The 19,774-nt window shown below is 45.6% G+C and overlaps 2 protein-coding genes across 3 annotated transcripts; one reads left to right on the plus strand and one right to left on the minus strand.

Annotated features, from left to right (window-relative positions):
* Nucleotides 1-489: 489 nt before the first annotated feature.
* On the minus strand, nucleotides 490-11,127 carry TMX2 (thioredoxin related transmembrane protein 2). 2 transcript variants are annotated; one of them, XM_019414451.2, is made up of 8 exons: nucleotides 10,894-11,124; nucleotides 3,604-3,664; nucleotides 3,247-3,360; nucleotides 2,917-2,993; nucleotides 2,590-2,696; nucleotides 2,101-2,166; nucleotides 1,879-2,008; nucleotides 490-1,373 (listed from the first exon to the last, which is right to left on the minus strand). In XM_019414451.2, the coding sequence occupies exons 1-8, from the start codon at nucleotides 11,080-11,082 to the stop codon at nucleotides 1,227-1,229; spliced, it is 891 nt and encodes a 296-aa protein (XP_019269996.2). In that variant the 5' UTR covers nucleotides 11,083-11,124; the 3' UTR covers nucleotides 490-1,226. The 2 variants fall into 2 exon arrangements, with proteins under 2 accessions (XP_019269996.2, XP_053755661.1); XM_053899686.1 differs by lacking the exon at nucleotides 490-1,373 and having other exon boundaries at nucleotides 1,916-2,008; nucleotides 2,112-2,166; nucleotides 10,894-11,127.
* Nucleotides 11,128-11,474: 347 nt separating this feature from the next.
* On the plus strand, nucleotides 11,475-19,773 carry MED19 (mediator complex subunit 19). The gene is made up of 5 exons (XM_019414452.2): nucleotides 11,475-11,744; nucleotides 17,171-17,427; nucleotides 17,594-17,690; nucleotides 18,009-18,103; nucleotides 18,292-19,773. Exons 1-5 carry the CDS (start codon nucleotides 11,477-11,479, stop codon nucleotides 18,358-18,360), a joined length of 786 nt encoding a protein of 261 aa, XP_019269997.2. The 5' UTR covers nucleotides 11,475-11,476; the 3' UTR covers nucleotides 18,361-19,773.
* Nucleotide 19,774: the final 1 nt, after the last annotated feature.

Raw genomic sequence — 19,774 nt, forward strand, 5'->3', positions numbered from 1 at the left:
CGCGGCCTGGGGGTGGGGGTGGGGCCCCGGGCGCAACGCAACCACCCAGCTGGAGCCGGCGGGGGGGGCTCCCTGGGCACAACCATTCTGCTCACGGTCGGGGGTGGGGAAGGGGAAAAAGTTCCCTGGGCACAACCACTGCCCGCGGAGCGGGGTAAGGTACAGGCAGCACCCGACCGAGCCACCGCACTTCGGGAGGATCGCCGACTAGGTAGCTCTGAAAACAAGCCGGGCTTCGCACAGGCCTTTCTGTAACCATCCGTCCGGTTAAAGAGCGTGCCCCACGCCCCACCTCCTCCTCGGGAACCCGCGCACCAATCCCAAACCAAACCCACAAACTAACTTGGCGAGGTCAGGACTCTAAGATTATGGAAACTAGTCTTCCCCAACTCTCCCGGATCCTGGGAACCAATGCCAGGCGGGTGAGGTACACACTTCCTCTGCAGTTGCCAGGCCTTTCTAATAGGCTAGGAACACACAAAGGCGCAATCAAAAGGAAATCCCAGTCTTTATTATTGAAAACCATCAACTGGGTGTTGGGAGTAGGTAGGAGACTAAGTGAAACCTCATACCTGCCCAAGGGCGGCTTTCTCCTGAGCCCCACCATACAAAGGAACGTCTCAAACCTATTCCCTTTCCTCCCAAACTCCAAAAATTAGGGGGATTATTCAAAACTATCTCCAATGAGTAAGCTCAGTGGTTAAAGGTTTCTCCTGGGGACCAATGACAAAGTTAGCCTTATTAATGAAGGCCACAGACCAAGCCAGAAATGCCTAAAGAAGTAAGGGTCCTTGAGGAAAAAATCCTAGTGCAGACTCCATACCTAGGCATTTTCTGTTAGGCTTAATATAATCTAGGCAGACTGTGCAGGTCCACTAAGAGGAAGGATGAAAACACCGCACGGTGGAGACATGTGAGTGGTGGACAGCAGCTGATACTCGGACCCAAGCTTGGAAGGCAAGCATTTCCTCCTCCATCATCAGAGATCTCTCCCTTCTTCCAGTGAAAGTTGGCCACAGCAGTGGAGGCCTTCCCGGAGGGTGCCTGTCAATTCCCTGAAAGCCTCTTTAAAATCAGAAGCAGCACCCTGCCTGACTGAGGCAGAGCCAAAGGGGAAACATAAATAAGAGGCCCAGGCCTCAGGCAGGGCCTGTGGTTACAGAAGGGGCAGGGCCTCAAAGGTGGCAGGGCCTCAAAGGTGAGGAAGCACTGAGAAGGCAGGGATTCTATTTGTCCTTCTTGCTTTCCCCCTCTGGCACTTCCGCGGTGGTTGGGGCCACAGGCTGCTCCTCAGGGATGTGATCTGCAGCCTTTGATAGCTTCTTGGCCCTTTGATACAGCTCATTCAGGTTGAATTCTCGGATCACATTCTCCTGCACAAAAGAGGTGCACACATTAGGGTTCCAGTTGGAAAGGAGAGTTCTTACTAGGAAGTCAGAAATATTTAAACACAGTGTAGGAGAGAAGGAAGGAGAGGACACAACCAACTCTAACCTAACTCTCCCTTTCTGGGTACTGGAAAAGTCAACCCTGTACAGTTAGTTAAGTACCTGTTATGTGACCATCACTGTACCAAGAATTACAGCTACACTTGTAATGTACTCTACGAAACCACCCTGTGATCCACAGGCCTACAGACTGGGTACGAGGGCCTTTGAGACTGAATCGTAACTAATAACGGTTCCCCAGTACTAGCAATTCTGGCACACGGGAGAAGCACAACAAATTTGCTGAATGAATTCATGAATTAAATCTGGTAACGAGTGCCCTCTCTCAAAACTAGGGGGCATGTGGCAGAGCCAGGAATCAGAGTGGAGCTCCAAAGCCTACCACTGTTCCACACCCTTCTCCAAACCGTTCGCTCGCTCTTTCAGATACCTCAGAGAAGGTCCAAGAGACAGCTCGTCCTTTTTTGTCAATCTGGGGCCGCCGCATGACCTCCTTGCCACCTTGGAATAGGATCAGAGTAGGGAGTTGCTTGGTAAGGGGCGACGTGCTCACTTTGTACCTACAGGGCCCAGAAAGTACTCTGTAAATGCATCTGTCTACGTCACTTAAAGTGATTTATTGCTCAGACCCTCTGTCCAGGCCTTTACATACCGTGTACTAACATCAGTGTAGCGTCCAACGTCCACCTTCCCAAAATTTAGCCCTGTACAGTTGTACCTGAGAAAAATACATTATTTAACATAGTGAAAGAAGGGAATGGATCAAGGGAAGAAGTCCACATATTTGGGGTGGGGGGAGAAACGCCGTTAGCTGGGGCACCTGGGTGGCTCGCTCAGTGGGTTGAGTAACTGACTCTTGGTCTCTGCTCAGGTCATGATCTCTCAGTTCGTGAGTTCGAGCCCCCCATCGGGCTTTATGCCACCGTGCGGAGCCTGCATGGGATTCCCTCTCCCTCCCCCCCATCTCTTGCTTGTCCCCTACTTGCGTGTGTGCATGCTTTCTCTCTCAAAATAAATGAGTTAACTTAAAAAAAAAAAAAAAAGGCTTCGGTTGCAATGTGCAAAAATCAAGGCCAAAAACAATGAGAGGGAGAGTGTGGCACCTCAGTTCCCTTCCTCCCCTACCCTCTGCGGTACTCACTTGAGGGAGAGGTCAGCATAGATAGGAGCAAACGACTGGCAGTCATTAGACCAATTGGCAAAGAACTCCACGATCCAGGTGACCCTCCTGTCCCGCTCCAGCTCTTCCTGCCACACACAGGGAAGAAACAGTGAGCTGGACCACACGGGCTCCCGGGTCTGATTCCTCCCCCTGGCTTTCCCTCTCCCTGCACCGCTCCCTAGCTCTGGTAATGAACCGCAGGGCCCTTGACTTCCATTCTGAAGCACCGTTACTCCTCCTAGTGAGGAAAAAGCACAGATACAAGGTCACCCACGAGGGACCCAAGAAACAGGAAAGAGCACTCACATCAATGGTTTTGTCATTGAAGTACTTGATGTACTCAGGGCCCATATACAGGGGGGGCTTGCACGTCATCAGGAACACTAACCAGAAAAAAGATGTCAGAGGAAACATATAAGGCCTTCGGCAGGGGATTTACTTGCAAACCGACTCGAAGATTTCAGGCACCAAAGAATACACTTTGTGGACACACACAGACCATGGACATGTTTCTCTCTTCCTAAAGTTTCCGTAGATTCTTCTCACCTGAGCCACACACGTAGTTCATGAGGTACAACATACAGAAGAAGGGTATGTTTGGGGTCGGAACTCGGGTCCCACAACCAATCTCCTTACCTATGCAAAGTGTGATGTAAAGCAGGCCCATGCGAATATCCAGACGGAAGAAAAGAATTGCATTGGCCACTTTACTGAACATGAAGATGTTGCCTATATGTTGCTCCACAGTGACTGAAACACAAAGATGTCACAGGTCAGGCTGGGCTGCATACTCCTATATCCCGTTTGTCTCTCTTCCTGTGGTACTTTGGATTGGGAGAGGGGGGAGAGGATAAAAGTTCAAGATCAAATTCAGCCTTGGCGCGGAATGTGGGACTCCTTCACCAAATCATGCCCCTCGCATAATAAGAATGAAAGTACGACCGGAGGGCATTAGTCCCAACCTCGAGAAGCTGAGGTGCAGGCTACACTTACTAGATCTGCGGTTTTTCATCATCACAATGGCACTGAGGAACATCAGGATCTCTACTTCTCTCTGGAAGAGAACCAAAGTGACAGGAAATGCCATAAACAGAGATGATGTGGGTGGGGAAGGGAGCCAAAAAGGGAAGAAAACCCAGCAGAGCTCCACTCTGGGAATGGTGTCAGCAAAGACAGAAAAGAACCGGAGGGGCACCTGGGAGGCTCAGTTGGCTGAACATCAGTTGGTAGAGATTCTTGATTTCAGCTCAGGTCACGATGTCACGGTTCGTGGGTTCAAGCCCCGCCTTAGGTGTCTTTGCTCCAAGCAGTGGTCCTGCTTGGGATTCTCTCTCTCAGCCTCTCCCCACCGCTCAAAATAAATAAATAAACATTAAAGAAAAGGGGAAAAAAAGGAAATAACTGCAGTCAGCTAAGATGTAGTGGGAAAACCACCAGTCAGGGTCCACCCCTGCCGCAAACTGGCTGGTGTCTTTCAGCAGATCACTTAACCTCTGAGCTTTGGTTTCCTTGATGGAACTGTATCTATTTGTTCAAATATCTAGTAATATCTATTACTGTGAGGATTAAATGAGATAATGGGTATGAAAGAGTTGCATAAAGCCTGGTACCATATAAAACTGTAAGACAGGGGTGCCTGGGTGGCTCAGTCAGTTAGGTATCCAACTTTGGCTCAGGTCATGATCTCACCATTCGTGAGTTTGAGCCCCGCACTGGGCTCTGTGCTGACAACTCAGAGCCTGTTTGGGATTCTTTGTCTCTCTCTCTCTCTCCCCCCCCCCCCTTTCAAAAATAAGTCAATAAAAAAAAAAAAAAAAAAAAACTGGGGGTGCCTGGGTGGCTCAGTCGACTAAGCGTCTTCGCTTACCTCGGCTCACAGGTCATGATCTCGCGGTTCATGAGTCTGACCCCTGCATCGGGGCTCTGGTCTGACAGCTCAGAGCCTGGAGCCTGCTTTGGATTCTGTGTCTCCCTCTCTCTCTTCCCCTTCCCTATTTGTGCTGTCTCTCTCCATCTCAAAAATAAATAAACATTAAAAACAATTTTTTTAATAAAAAAATTAAATAAAAATATAAAAACTGTTAAGAAAATATAACCAACTCAGCGTGACCCTGGCAGAATAAAACTTTTCCAGGGAAACCTTCTCTGTAATATTTCATTAATACAGTATTTGGCTATTTCATTTGGGCGGGGGGGGGGGGGAATTGCTTATGTTAAATCATTCCTCCCCATTCAACAATCATAGTGATAATCCAAGCACCTTTGACCGAATTTGAAAGCTGGCAGAGACCTCAGAGCTTCAGAAGCCCTTTTTCAGGATCCTGGGCTCCCAGTTCTTTCTCACTTTCTCAACTGGAAGGTCTGTGAGACAGACAATCATCACAACAAAGAAACAAACAAGGTTATTTCAAAGAGTAAAGACCACAGTGAAGAATAACAAGGACCATGTGAGAGAAAGCATGGGAGGCAGGGCAACTAGAGCTTAGATGGTCTGAGAGGGCTTCCAGACCTTTCTGTTTACAACACAGGTGCCCAAATCACTATTTCAGACAGAGCTAATCAACTGTGATTTACAGCTGGGATTCAGGGACCTCTTAGGTCCTGGATTTTTAGCATCAATCTCCAACAAAAAGTAACTGACTTTAGAAAGAGACCTGTAAAGTGGGGGTCAGGGAATACAACAGACCCTACTAAATCATCCTGAGCAGAAAGGAGCAAGAGTTTTCACAAATGGAATTGGGTTAGAATTGGGACTTAGCAAATATGGAAAAATGAACTTAAAAAAAAAAAAAGGACTGTGGTCTAGCAGGAGAACAAAGATAGGACTGTAAGGAATATTCTCTGAAAACAGAGTGGGTCAATGGCAAAGACTGGCTATGTATACTCCAAACCAGTTTCTCTTTCCTCCTGGGCGTACTTGGCAGTGAGATGCTCTCTGTCCACCTGCACCTAAGTAGAACTGTGCACCAGCACTCCTGAGTGGCGCGTGAGTGGAAGCGATGTGCCATGTCTGTGCCAGGCAGTAAAGAAAGCATGTGGCCTTGCATTCAGCCTTCTGTCTTGTCTGCTGGCTGGATGATGCAAGGATGACCATAAGGCAACAGAGTGAGACTGGGGTTCCAGACCAACAATGCAAAGCGGCTGCCCCTTTAGTTGTTCTGCCTGCTTGTTCCTAGTTTTAAACCTTTTATTATGGAAAGTTGCAAATACACACAAAAGTAGAGAGGACACTAAAAGGTAGCAGAATCTGCCACCCCAAAATATGCTACTTTCGATTATTCTGCGTAATAATTTTGGACTTAAAAGCAATTTAGAATAGATGTAAGAAAAGCTCCTTGGGACGCCTGGGTGGCTCAGTAGGTTAAGCGTCCGACTTCAGCTCAGGTCATCATCTCACAGTTCATTAGTTCGAGCCCCGCCATCAGGCTCTGTGCTGACAGCTTAGAGCCTGGAGCCTACTTCAGATTCTGGGTCTCCCTCTCTCTCTCTGCCCCTCCCCCACTCGCACTCTGTCTCTCCCTCTCTCTCAAAATTAAACACTAAAAACATTTTTTAAAAAATGGGGGGCCTGGGTGGCTCAGTTGGTTAAGCATCCAACTTCAGCTCAGGTCATGATCTCATGGTTCATGAGTTCGAGCCCCGCATCAGGCAGCTCAGAGCCTGAAGCCTGTTTCAGAGTCTGTGTCTGTCTCTCTCTCTGCTCACACTGTCTCTCTCAAAAATAAATAAACATTAAAAAAAAATTTTTTTTTAATTAAAAAAAAAAAAAAGAGATAGGAAAAAATTAAAAGAAAAGCTCCTTGCCCTCCCTCTCTGTGTCTAAAAGCAGGACATAAATTTTTAAAGGTGTTCCTCCAACCCTCTCTACCAGGAAGGACAAAAGTTAATCAACGGAGACAATTTTAGACCCTATCAGCCTGGAGACAGCACCAGAGGAACCTAACATAACTAATGGGACTTTATCTACCATTAGTTTACCTTCCCACAGTTTGCTGCCCTTTGAAGCCTAAAAGTTCTTTCCTTTGTCCGGTCATTTCTCCAAAAATGTATTACTCTTTGTTGAGCCAGAGTTCTTTTTTTTTTTTTTTTGAAAAATTTTTAATGTTTTTATTTTTGAAAGAGAGAGAGAAAGAGAGAGAGAGAGACAGAGACAGAGAGACAGAGCATGAGCGGGGAAGGAGCAGAGAGAGAGGGAGACACAGAATTCGAAACAGACTCCAGGCTCTGAGCCGGCAGCACAGAGCCCAATGAGGGGCTTGAACCCACAAACTGTGAGATCATGACCTGAGCTGAAGCTAGACACTCAACTGAGCCACCCAGGTGCCCCTATAAGCCAGAGTTCCAATCCACTTCTGAGTTAATTCATTTTCCCTGGGTATCTCCATGTACACGAGGTATACATATGAATAAACTTTATCTTTTAACTGCTTTTATTTATTTATTTTTTTTTTTAAATTTTTTTTTTTTCAACGTTTTTTATTTATTTTTGGGACAGAGAGAGACAGAGCATGAACGGGGGAGGGGCAGAGAGAGAGGGAGACACAGAATCGGAAACAGGCTCCAGGCTCCCAGCCATCAGCCCAGAGCCTGACGCGGGGCTCGAACTCACGGACCGCGAGATCGTGACCTGGCTGAAGTCGGACGCTTAACCGACTGCGCCACCCAGGCGCCCCTGTTTTTTTTTAAGTAGGCTGCATGCCCAGCACAGAACCCAAAATGAGGCTTGAACTCATGACCCTGAGATCAAGACCTGAGCTGAGATCAAGAGTCAGATGCTTGAGCCATCCAGGGGCCCCCCTCTTAATTATTTTCAATCTGTCTTTTATTACAGGGGTCTCAGCTAAGACCTCAAAAAGGTAAAGAAAACTAATTTTCCACCCCTACAATACTTTAATAAATCCCTACTACTCAGATTTAACAGTAATGTTTTGCCGAAACGGTTCCATTTCACCTATGCTACCCACTTGTTTTGGAGAAACTTAAAGCAAATTCTAACTATTATCATTTCATCTATAAATACTTCAGTGTGTATCTCTTACAGATAAAGACTTCTGGTTTTGTTTTTTTTTTAAGGAACCCTTTTTTTTTTAAGTTTTGTTTTTTTTTTTTAAGTAATCTCTACACCCAACATGGGGCTTAAACTCACAACCCCAAAACCAAGAGTTGCATGCTTTTCCAACTAAGCCTGCCAGGCTCCCCAGGACTTCTCCTGCTTTTCTTTCTTTCTTTCTTTTTAACAAACCAAAATAGCATTGTCATATCTAACACAATTAATAATTCCTTACTGTCATTTACTACTTGGTCCTTATTCACATGATCCCAGTTATCTCAAACTGTCTCTGTACAGTTGCTTGTTCAAATAAGGAACATGCAAGGAAGGTCCACACAGTACATTTAGCTGATGTGCTTCTCTGGCCTTCCTTTATCTCTAAAGGCTATCTATTCTTTCTTTTTACCCTAGGCTATGTATCTATCGAAAACACGCATCCAGGCGCCTGCGTGGCTCAGCCAATCTGCTGAGCGTCCCACTTGGGCTCAGGTCATGATCTCGAGGTTTGCGAGTTTGAGCTGCTCACTGGGCTTGCCGCCATCACTGCGGACAAGCAGAAGCCTGCTTCGGAGCCTCTGCCCCGCTCCCCCCACCTCTCCCCTGCGCCCCTCCTCCACTCTTGAGAGCTCTCTCAAAAATAAACAAACATTTAAAAAAAAAAAAAAAGATAGTCATATGAACTGTCAACTTTCCCACTTTCTGGATTTGGCTGTTTGCAAACTGATGGTATGTGTTCTTCTGATGATGATTTTCTATCCACTGTGTTTTTTATAAAGTGGCAATGAAACCTAGAGGCTTGCATACAATGAAATCCATGTCTTTTGCAAGAAATACGTCATTGGTGGAGTATCTAGCACCACCTTCGGCATCCCTTTAGAGATGGTTTTAGCATCCACAGATGATCGTTGCCTAGGTTTATTATTCCATTAGGGGTTGCTACCTGTTTTTTGGTTGGTTGACTGGTTTTTTTAGTAAGCTCTATGCCCAACATACAGCTTGAACTCACAACCCTGAGATCAGGTGTCGTATGCTCCACAGACTGAGCCAGCCAGGCATCCTTGCTAAATGATTTTTAAATTCTATCAGTCCTTCTGTATTTATTAGCTCAAATTTGTCTATTAAGAAGTCAACATTCCCTTAGCAATTATTTGGGTACTCTGGAGACAATATATACAGAAAATGCAAAATGATTGATTCTTTCCTTTTATTTAATAAAACAGAAATAAACTTTTGTTAAGTCACTGAAAATCTGAGGTTTACTTTTTTAGAAAATATTTTATTTATTTTTGGGGGAACAAGGTGGGGAGGATCTGACGCCGGCTCTGCACTGACAGGCTGACAACAGCGAGCCGGATGTGGGGCTCGAACTCACAACCCGTGAGATCACTACCTGAGCTGGAGTCCACACTCAACTGACGAGCCACTCAGGTGCCTCTTGTTATTTATTTATTTTTATTTAGCTGTTATTGCTAACATTATTTACCTTAATACCCTAACTTCTCAGTCACCAAGGTAAATCAGTAAAACATGGGTTTTCCAGGAAAACAAACACTGGCTATAAACTCTAAGTAAAAAAAAAAAAAAAAAAAAAAAAAAAAAAAAAAAACAAAACCCAACTCTATTAGAGAAACAGTAAAATACAAAAACTCCAGTATTTTGCATATTATTAAAGGAGAGTATACAAAGAAATTAGTTCTATAAAAGGTCCCTACACTTATTAAAATCTTTGCTACTACCCACTTATGTCTTGTATCTTTGAGTCCCATTTTGGTTAAATCAGTATAGAATACAGTGGTCCTCCCTTATCTGTGGTTTTAGTTACCTGCGGTCAACCTCAGTTGGGAAACACATCATCCTCTTTCTGACTTATCAACAGAAGGTCAATAGTAGCCTAATGCTATGTTACAGTGACTATGACATTCACCTCACTTCATCTCACCTCCCTTTATCATCCGATATCATCATCAGAAGGATGAGTATAGTATGGTAAGATATTTTAGGGGAGGGAAAGAGAGAGAGAGACCACATTGACATAACTTTTATTACATTATATTGTTATACATGTCCTATTTTATCATTATTGTTGTTAATCTCTTACTGTACCTAAATTGTAAATTAAACTTTACCAAAGATATATATGTATAGGACAATCCATCATATATATAGGGCTCCATGCTATCCAGAGTTTCAGGGAACCACTGGGGGTCTTGCAATGAATATTTACTCCCCACTCGCCTCAGATATACAGGGGAGGGGGACAGATGGACTACTGTATTAGATAAAAATAGGATCTTCTAAAGTAGCATGGGTACACTTGAGCTAATTAGGAACACTAAGGACAGAGGAAACATGAATGAGTAAACAAGGAATGGAGGACAAAAATAAGGAGTGGGTTCTGGTAAAGGTCAAGACTCATTTGGGGGTCTGAGAAAAAGACAAAACCACAGGTTGACCCTCCTCCCTCAGAACACAGCTGCTGTTGTACAGCAGAGAGAGAGCACAGAGCTTCAAGTCATTTTTCTGAGCGGTCTCTCCTCTCCTACTCAGGAAGTACAGCAAGAGGCTTGAGATAGAGTTCTTTACAATTTTGTTTTTTTGTTGTTGTTGTTGTTTTGTTTTTTTACAATCCCTTTTTAACAGACCTAACAACTGTGTTCATTTTTACATCCCGAGGACGCAGGGAAGCGCCTAGCAGATAGTGCCCACTGTGGAAATATTAATTGGACTAAGAAACGGCTGATAAGAGCGTGCAGGTGCTATGGCCAAAACAGTGGTTTCAAGTCGCAATCACTCACTAGCTGACTCACTAGTGATTAGTTTGGCAACTCGCCTAACCACGCCGAGATCAACTTCTTCATCAATAAAACGTGAATACTACTACTACCCGCCTTGTTTATTTCACTGGCTCGTCAAGAGACTTTACATAATGGGCAGCCCTGTAAAACACTGTAAATGTGTAGAGTTTGGGTACGGCTGTTGGCCAGCAGGAATGCTGAGACAGAACCAGGACTCAAGAACACTAAGAGCTAGCCTGCTGTGCAGGATATCCTGTTTTCCCGTCTTAATTAAACATGAAGTGGTTTAGGCTCGATGATGGTCCAGGCCCTACATTCTAACAATCCGTAGGTCCGCTACAGGCTGGGAACCTCAGGTATCCTCAAAAAGGTGAACCTCGAGGCTCCCGCATGCAACCGCTGGGGACAGGGACAGTCAAGGTCGCGGGGTCCGCTCACCCAGTCAAAGTCACACGGGTTGCCGTCTTCGCGTTGCGTGGGGAGACTGTTGCAGAGAGGAGGTAGCTTCCTCACGAGTAGGAATGCAGCAGAAAGCAGGGCTGACAGGAGATAGTAAGGTCGGGCCAGCCAACGTGAAAGTCGTGGCACCGAATACACCAGAGCAATTAAAGGTGCGAGGACCGCCATCTTCCCGGCCCTTGCGGCGCCCGCCGCTCTTCAGCGTCTGTAGGTCCGGCCCCGCCTCTCTCACCATTGAGACTGCCATTGGGCCTAGTCTCGGATGCACCGCCTCTGTGCCCGGAAGTAGATCTCTCATTGGACGCTGCTGCAGGTAAGCAATTAAAAGGGATTTAACACCTTATTGGTCGATCTAGCTGTCGCTTTTTCCACTTAAGTCATTTTATTGGATATGCGACTGTCCCGAACGGAGAACTACAGAGAAGAATTTAATTAGGTTAGATAGCACTTCCTGAACGTTCTCATAAAGCGACGGAAGTAGTTGCAGGAAAAAGGTAGGCAGAACACCCAATGAAAAGCGGCTCCTGAGGAAGGGGGCGGGACACCGTGAAAGGATTGTCCAATGAAAACTACCGACGCCAGACACCGGGACAGGGCCGGGGTGGAGGAGACGATGGAGAATTTCTCGGCGCTGTTCGGAGCTCAGGCTGACCCACCACCGCCCCCAACCGCACTCGGCTTCGGACCAGGGAAGCCACCACCTCCGCCTCCCCCTCCTCCGGGCGGGGGCCCCGGCACGGCCCCGCAGCCCACCTCGGCCACTGCCCCGCCCGGCGCCGACAAGTCAGCGGCTGGTTGTGGTCCCTTCTACCTAATGCGGGAGCTGCCAGGTGAGTACTAGGCCCGGCCGAAAGCAGCCAATCAGATCATAGTGAGGAGATGATGGGCGTGGCTCTCAGCCGGCTGGCGGAGGTGTTAGGTAACCTAGGCAACGCGTGCCAGGACCTTGGAGCTCTAAGTGAGTCGGAAGGGGTCTGAGGATTCCCACCCCTTTAGATGAGTGACGTGAGTTTTGGCAGGGATTGGGAGGTGGCAGAGAATAAATTTCCGTGACCTTTCACACCATATCTGGCTCTGTGCCTGATACTGGTTCATGGTTGCCTAAAGATTATCCAGAATTTGAGTTTGGAACTCGACAGTCCTCATTTAACATCCCTGCAGACCTAAGGTTTTCCAAATCTGCCACAAACTTGCTGTTGGTTTGAGGCATGTTGCTGTCCTACTCAGGGCCTCCACATTTCCTTATCTGTCCGAAGGAGCGATTAGAATTGAACCAAAAATTTGCTTTGCTGGAGCACCTACTATGTACCAAGCACTGTTCTAAATGCGTTAAGGTTCAGCTGTGAATAGGGTTGACAAGATCTTTGCCTTTTCTGGAGTTTACATTTTAGAGGAGGAGGCACAGAGTACCCTAGATAACATCAGATAATGGTTAGTGCTAACAGGAAAAAAACTGGTAAAGAATTGAGGAGGCGAAACTACTTTAGAGTGATCAAAGAAGCCCTCTCTGAGTAGATAATTTCTGAGCTTAAATGTAAAGAGTCAGCCATGTGTGAGGGGGAGAGCTAAATCAAGATGCAAGAAAGGAGGTCAGAAGCCCTGCTGTGGGGGAAAAGCTTGGAATATCTGAGAGTCAGAAGACCAGCTGGACTCCAGTGAAGGTTCAAGGGAAAGAGTTACAGGAGATGAAGGTGAGAAGGGCAGGCAGAGGACTTTGATCTGAAGTTCAGGGGGAGCCATTTTATTTGTTTGGTTTTTAGTACTCTCTATACCCAACATGGGGCTCAAACTCATGACCTGAGATCAAGAGTCACATGCTCTACTGACTGAACCAGCCAGGCGCCCCTCAGGGGGAGCCATTTTCACACAGGAAAGTGACATGATCTAATTGTTTTAATCACTCAAGCTGCTACATTAAGAATGGAAAGTGGAGGTGGGGAAGTCAGTCAGAAGTTACTGCTTAGTAGTCCAGGAAAGAGACGTCGGTTTGGACTAGGCAGTAGCAGTGGAGGAGAGAAGTGAACAGATAGATACAGGATAAATGTTAGGGGTGGAGCTTATAGGAACGAAGGATCGAATATAAAAGTAGAGAGGAGGGGCACCTGGGTGGCTCAGTAGGTTAAGCTTCCATCTCTTGGTTTCGGCTCGGGTCCTGATGTCACGGTTTGTGGGTTCGAGCCCCTTCAGGCTCCACGCTGACAGTGCAGAGCCTGCTTGGGATTCTGTCTCCCTCTCTTTCTGCCCCTGCTCCGCTCGTTCTTTCTCTCTCAACTAAAAACTAAAACTAATGATAATAATAAGAAGAAAATGTAAAAAAAAAAATAAGTAAATAAGTCTTTAATAAAAGTAGAGAAGAATTGAGAATACTTGTAAATCTCTGGCTTGAATAATTGGGTGGATGGTAGTGCTGAGACCAAGAAGGAACAAGTTTGAGAAGGTGGAAATCAAGAGTCATTTTGGATGTGTTCAATCTCCCAAGTGTCTTTTTTTTTAATGTTTATTTTTGAGAGAGAGTATGTATGTGCGTGAGTGGGGGAGGAACAGAGAGAGAGGGGGTCAGAGGATCCGAAGCGGGCTTGAAGTTGACAGCAGCCAGCCGGATGTGGGGCCTGAATTCACTGTGAGATCATGACCTGAGCCGAAGCCGGATGCTCAACTGACTGAGCCACCCAGGTGCCCCTCCCAAGTTGCCTTTCAATTCCTCCCAAGTCCTACTGCTACATCTAGAGTTGAGAGAAATAATAATGCATATTGGTACAGTGCCTTGAAGTTCACAATGCAGTTATATACGTATGTAATAGAGTTTAATACTTAGAATAGCCCTTTCAGGGCCCCCTGGGTGCCTCAGTCGGTTGAGCATCCAGCTCTTGGTTTTGGCTCAGGTCATGATCTCACAGTTCATGAGTTCTAGCCCTGCATCAGGCTGTCTGCTGTCGGCACAGAGCCTGCTTCGGATCCTCTGTCCCCTTCTCTGCACCTCCCCCGCTCGTGCTGTCAAAAATAAACATTAAAAAAAAAAAAAAGCTGTTTGAGGTAGGCATTTTATAGCTGGAAAAAAAAATTGAAGCACAGAGAGATTGACTTTCCTTTGGTTAGTGGTCGATGTCTACCAGAAGTTTCTCCAACCTTATCTATTCTGATGGTACCTGTTTGTATCAGTCAGTTGATAGAGATATTGAATAGGTTTTGGGCAAATGCTGGGTATGTAGGAAGTTGGATATGTGGTGAGAAGGGGAGAGAACTAATATGTCTAGTCCTTGCTTTTTTTAAAAAATGTTTTTGATGTTTATTTATTTTTGAGAGAGAGAGAGAGAAAATGAGTGGGGGAAGGGCAGAGAGAGGGAGACACAGAATCTGAAGCAGGCTCCAGGCTCTGAGCTGTCAGCACAGAGCCCGACATTGGGGCTCAAACCCACAAAACATGAAATCATGACCTGAGCTGAAGTCTGGCGCTTTACTGACTGAGCCACCCAGGCACCCCTAGTCCTTGCTTTTAGAGAGCTTATATTACTTAGGGATATAAAATATGTGGTTTAAGGATAGTGTCTATATTACTTGTCAAGGCTAACTAATCTCATTACTTTGTGGTCCTGCCTCACATACAACTAACAACTACACGATGGGGGGCCCTGGTTGGCTCAGTAGGTAGAACATGCAACCCCTGATTTTGGGGTTGTGAGTTCAAACCCCACTTTGGGGGTAGAGTTTGCTTTAAAAACAAAACAAAACAAAAAAAACCCAGAAACTACATGATGGTTTTAAAAATGTTTACTATCCAAAATGACAGAAAGAGTTGTCACTTGAGCCAGACCTGGAAAATTCATATTGGTGAAGAAAACTAGAAAAGATGGTCTTATAATTACATCAGTATAAAAACAAATTTCCTAAAAGGAAACAAAATGAGCGTGTTTTTCAGGAGATGATGAGACTCATTTGGATGGATCAGAATTTGGCACAGGGGAGTAGTGGTTGATCACACCCCAAAGCTTACAGTAAGATATGTTTTATCGTGAGTGCCAAAGGAATTTGAGCTTTTTCCTTAGGGTAATAGTACATCATTGAGATTTTTGAACTGCGTAGTACTGCTTCTAAAAATATCTGGAGAATATGGGTGCCATGTATTGAAACAGAGAAGCCATGAGTGAGGTGGGGAGTATTTCGAGTTTAAAAAGATGAATCTGGGGGCGCCTTGCTGGCTCAGTCAGAAGAGCATCCAGGGGTGCCTGGGTGGCTCAGTTGGTTAAGCATCAGACTTTGACCTAGGTCATGATCTCGCCATTCCCAAGTTCAAGCCCCACGTCAGGCTCTGTGCTGACGGCCCAGAGCCTGGATCCTCCTTCAAATTCTGTGTCTCCCTCTCTCTCTGCCCCTCCCCCACTCACGCTCTGTCTCTCTCTCTCTCTCTCTCTCTCTCTCAAAAATAAATAAATGTTAAAAAAAAAAATTTAAAAAAGAAGAGCATCCAATTCTTGATGTTGGGGTTGTGAGTTCGAGGCCCACGTGGGGCATAGAGATTACTTAAAATTTTTCAAATCTTAAAAAAATTTTTTTTAATTCAAAATTAAAAAATGAATCCGCATGAAATTGACTAAGAGGAAGTTGGAAATGCAAGATTAGTTTTTAGGAGGGGAGTCAGGGCTGGAGGGAGAGATTTATAAATCACCTTCGTGGAACTGACAGTCAAAACGGGAAGTTGGGTGGACGCGGAAAGTGTTCCAGAAAAGCAGGAGTGCCTTCTCACCTCAACCTTGAGCATGACCACCTGGAAGAGGAGAGCCGACCGGGGCGGGTGGGGAAAGCAGGGCACTCTTATGGCAGGAGGCAGTGCCTAGTTTTGAGGAGCAGTACTGTGGCACTGAGTCCCCTGCTGTTACAGTAGACCACTCCTGAAATGTTTGGCATGAAAAAGAAAAAAGGGAAGAAGGTAGGGCCTAGGGGTATGGAGGGGAAAATACCTTGCTCACTTAATAGTTACTGAGCACTGAAGTGTGTACTATGTTGGGCACCAGCGACACAGGTATGAACAGGAAAGACCTGGTCTCGGCCCTCAGGGGACTCCCGGTTCAGAGCCAGAGTTTTTCCAAGTGAATGATTATGAACAAGCCACTCTTGTCATTTGTATTCTTCGTGTTCGTCATAACCGTAGATGAAACTGCAGGCAGGCTAGACAGCTCCACCCTTGCCTCTAGATCCTTACTACATTACTAATAAGTTTCTATTCTTTGAAAAAGGTCAGCCGTGCAATATTTGTACTGATAGTGCCTTGCATCTATAGAATATACTTTTCAATGTTTTCATTTAAACCTTGAAAAAAATTAAGTGTGCTTAAGAGAGCTGTTACCCCACTCCAGAGATAAGAGGAAACTGAGGCATAGAGTATGACTAGGATGAGAATCCTGTTTGCTCAGCTGCTAATCAAACATTTCTTTTTTCTAGGCAAAGCATTATACTTTAATTAGGAAGAATAGAGACGGTGGTAACAAGTTAGGCAGCAGTAGCTTAAAAAAAAAAACCTATTTATTCCCTATGTAATTAGTGGTTCTTGCTATTAAAAAAAAAAGAAAAAAAAAGGGGTCCTTGACCAGAGACATTCAAGCCATTGGGTCATATTTGGCCCTTACCTTGCTTCTAGTTGAGCTCTGAGGTAACATCCTGCTTGTGTCAGAGAGTATAATTTCTCGCTGTGAAAAGCACTTGGAACTGTGTTTAGCCTGGAGTAAGGATCATGTAAGTTACTACTGCGGTGAGTGCAAGGAGGGGAGAGTGTCTCCTTCATTGGGGAAGAACAATTTCCATGTGCCCTGTTTGGATTTTTGCCGACTTTTCTCCTTCCCATTCCAACCTACCCTACCATTCTACAGTAGTATATTTTTTAGTGTTTATTGTATGTTATTTCATTTTGCTGTTTTTTACTTTAAAAATAAATTTAAATCTTTGTAATGCTCACCTAAAAGATTCTTTACAGTCCTTCACTTTCCCTGTGGGGTTCTTAAAAAAATTCTTCAGGGCGCCTGGGTGGCCCAGTCGGTTAAGTGACCGACTCTTGATTTCGGCTCAGGTCATGATCTCACGGTTTCATGAGTTCGAGCCCCACATCGGGCTCTGCACGCTGACCGTGCACAGAACTTGCTTGAGATTCTCTCTCCCCCTCCCTCTCTGCCCCTCCCCTGCTCGCGTGCTCTCTCTCAAATAAATTAAAAAAAATTTCTCTTGGGACTGATTTTTTTGTTGTTGTTCTTCTCCCTGTGTCCTCTAGGTAGCACTGAGCTGACAGGCAGCACCAATCTGATCACACACTACAACCTGGAACATTCCTATAATAAATTCTGTGGGAAGAAGGTGAAGGAGAAGCTAAGTAACTTCCTGCCTGACCTGCCAGGGATGATTGATCTGCCCGGTTCCCATGATAACAGCAGCCTCCGCTCCCTCATTGAGAAGCCCCCTATTCTTGGTGGCTCTTTTAATCCTATCACAGGGACCATGCTGGCTGGCTTTCGCCTCCACACTGGCCCGGTGAGTCCCCTCCTGGGGAGGAAGAAGGCACATGGGGAGGCCTGAAAGGCATGGAGGTGGTTTTTCTGTCCAAGTCTGTTCCTTCATAACTTACTGAGCAGAACAGATGATGGGAGCAGGGGATCTCCTCCCTCTTCTCACCTGGACCTTCCTTTGCTTCCTTCAGTTGCCAGAGCAGTGTCGTCTGATGCATATTCAGCCTCCCAAGAAGAAGAATAAACACAAGCACAAACAGAGCCGTACCCAGGATCCTGTCCCCCCAGGTAAGAAGCAGTTCTGTTCAAAGCCAGAAAACCTGGATCTGGTTGGACCTTCCTCAGTTAAAAGGCCAGAGAGGTTCCTTACACAGCCCTGGACTCCCAAATTCTCCTGAAACTGATCTAAAGGTAATTAGTGTTCCTTGCAAGTAGGTCTCCTGGGCAAGTAAAAACCTGGAACCGTGCTTTAGCAGTGCCTCCCTATGCTTTCTGGCCGCTACAAGAACAGCAGTTGCCCTTGACTAGGTTTTCCTGTGGTCTTTTGAGTTCCTAGCAGTAAGGAATTTTGAGCTCTGCAGGTGATAAGCACATACTCTCCTACAGAAACGCCATCTGATTCTGATCACAAGAAGAAGAAAAAGAAAAAAGAGGAGGATCCTGAACGGAAGAGGAAGAAGAAAGAGAAGAAGAAAAAGAAGGTAGGGTAGGGGCCTGTTGCTGCAGCCCCCCGGAATCTCCCCACTTCACCCCGCCCCCAGTAGGCCTTTGCCTCAGCTTGGACCCAGGATTGAAAACCCAGGGCACATCGGTTTTTTCCTGTACAGCCCTGATCAAGGCCAAGGCTACTTCCTAGTTGTTCTTACCCTTCCTTCCTTGTCTTCCCCAGAACCGACACAGCCCAGACCACCCAGGCGTGGGCAGCTCTCAGGCCAGCAGCAGCAGCAGCCTCCGCTAACAGGGCTCTACCAGAATGGCTTTTCCTGCCTGACAAAAGCTGCCTTCCAGGCTCGGACACTGCCTTGGGAGCATCCCCTGCAACCGGGACAGAAGCCAGCTCCTGCTGTGCTTGACTGAGATTAACGCATTATATGACAGAAGGGCCATGCTTTTGTTAAGGCTCAGCCCGGTTGGCTTTCTCACGGACCTCCCTTCCTCTCCCAGGAAGCTTTCTTTTCATCTCTTTTGTGCAATTGGTCTGATTTAGGACATTGTCTCATTTGTTAGGGTTTTTCTTTTTTTTGAAAAAAAATTTACATTTATCAAACTGGGTGAACTGTGGCTGCCTATTAAGAGGTAAGTGCCTTTCTGTGTGAGTCAGGGTTTAAGCCAAGGCATTCAAAGATCAGAGCGAATTTGGGTCTTATCATTATGTTATCTCATTAGCAGGCAGGGAAACCACCAGAGTAAGATCTGGGAGCATGGTCACAAGTGAGGCAGAGCTTGCTAATACCTGTCTACAGCAGACACATAACACTCTGCCCGCAGTGTCGAGAACCAAGCACCTGGATGAGGCTCCAACTGAAGAGTTAATCCAGTTAAGTCTCAACTGTCTTCTGAGTCAATCTTGCATTGAAACAGAGTCGCCAAGTGAAAAAGCACCCACAGTCACCAGTGTAGTTCAACAAGGTTAATTCCTGGTCAAGCCTGTGATTTTTTTTTTTTTTTTTAAATCTCTGGCAAGCAAAGGTAAATGTTCTTCTCGTCTTCATAGGAGTCTTTGAACTGCCTCATTCCTTAATTAAGACAATTAAATTATTTGGCTGATTCGAAAACATTTCTAAGCTAAGATAGCAACAAAAAGGCAGCCTAAACCAGCAAAATGTAATAGAAAACCCAAGCTAATGTAATCTGACTTTAAATAAACTTGACACAGAAGAGTTAAAATCTGTTGCCATGAGCCAGGGTTGTTACTTAGATCAGTAGGTGGAAAACCACTCGTTCAGCGAGTTTTAATCTAGGATATCAGAGCAAGAGCGTATATACTTAAGTCATGGACAGCGAAAATAATGGGTTCTGGTCAATTGCTGGAGATTTAGTATCTGAGGAGGCCTATTTAAAACTAGGGCACAGCCTTTTTGCTTCTGACAAACAGAAGAGACAAAGTGAGATACCAAATTAAAGTGCCAGCCATATCCATCCAGTCAGTCCGCCTCTAACAGGCTTTTTCATCCCTCGATCATCCACTGTCTCACCTTTGGCTACATCCAAAAAAGGGCTTTACTTTCCAGAGACAAAATTCTGTATTAAAGAACTGTGGCAGTCAAGATTCTCTAAGCTTTGAAATGACCAGGAGTTTTGACGGTCACAAAAGACTTTTCAGGAATTTTTAAATTAAATCACCAAAATAAAAACAGGACCTGTCCTGTAAC

Source organism: Panthera pardus, unplaced genomic scaffold, assembly GCF_024362965.1.
Source record: "Panthera pardus isolate Hobbes unplaced genomic scaffold, ASM2436296v1 HiC_scaffold_12, whole genome shotgun sequence".
NCBI classification, from domain to species: Eukaryota; Metazoa; Chordata; class Mammalia; order Carnivora; family Felidae; genus Panthera; species Panthera pardus.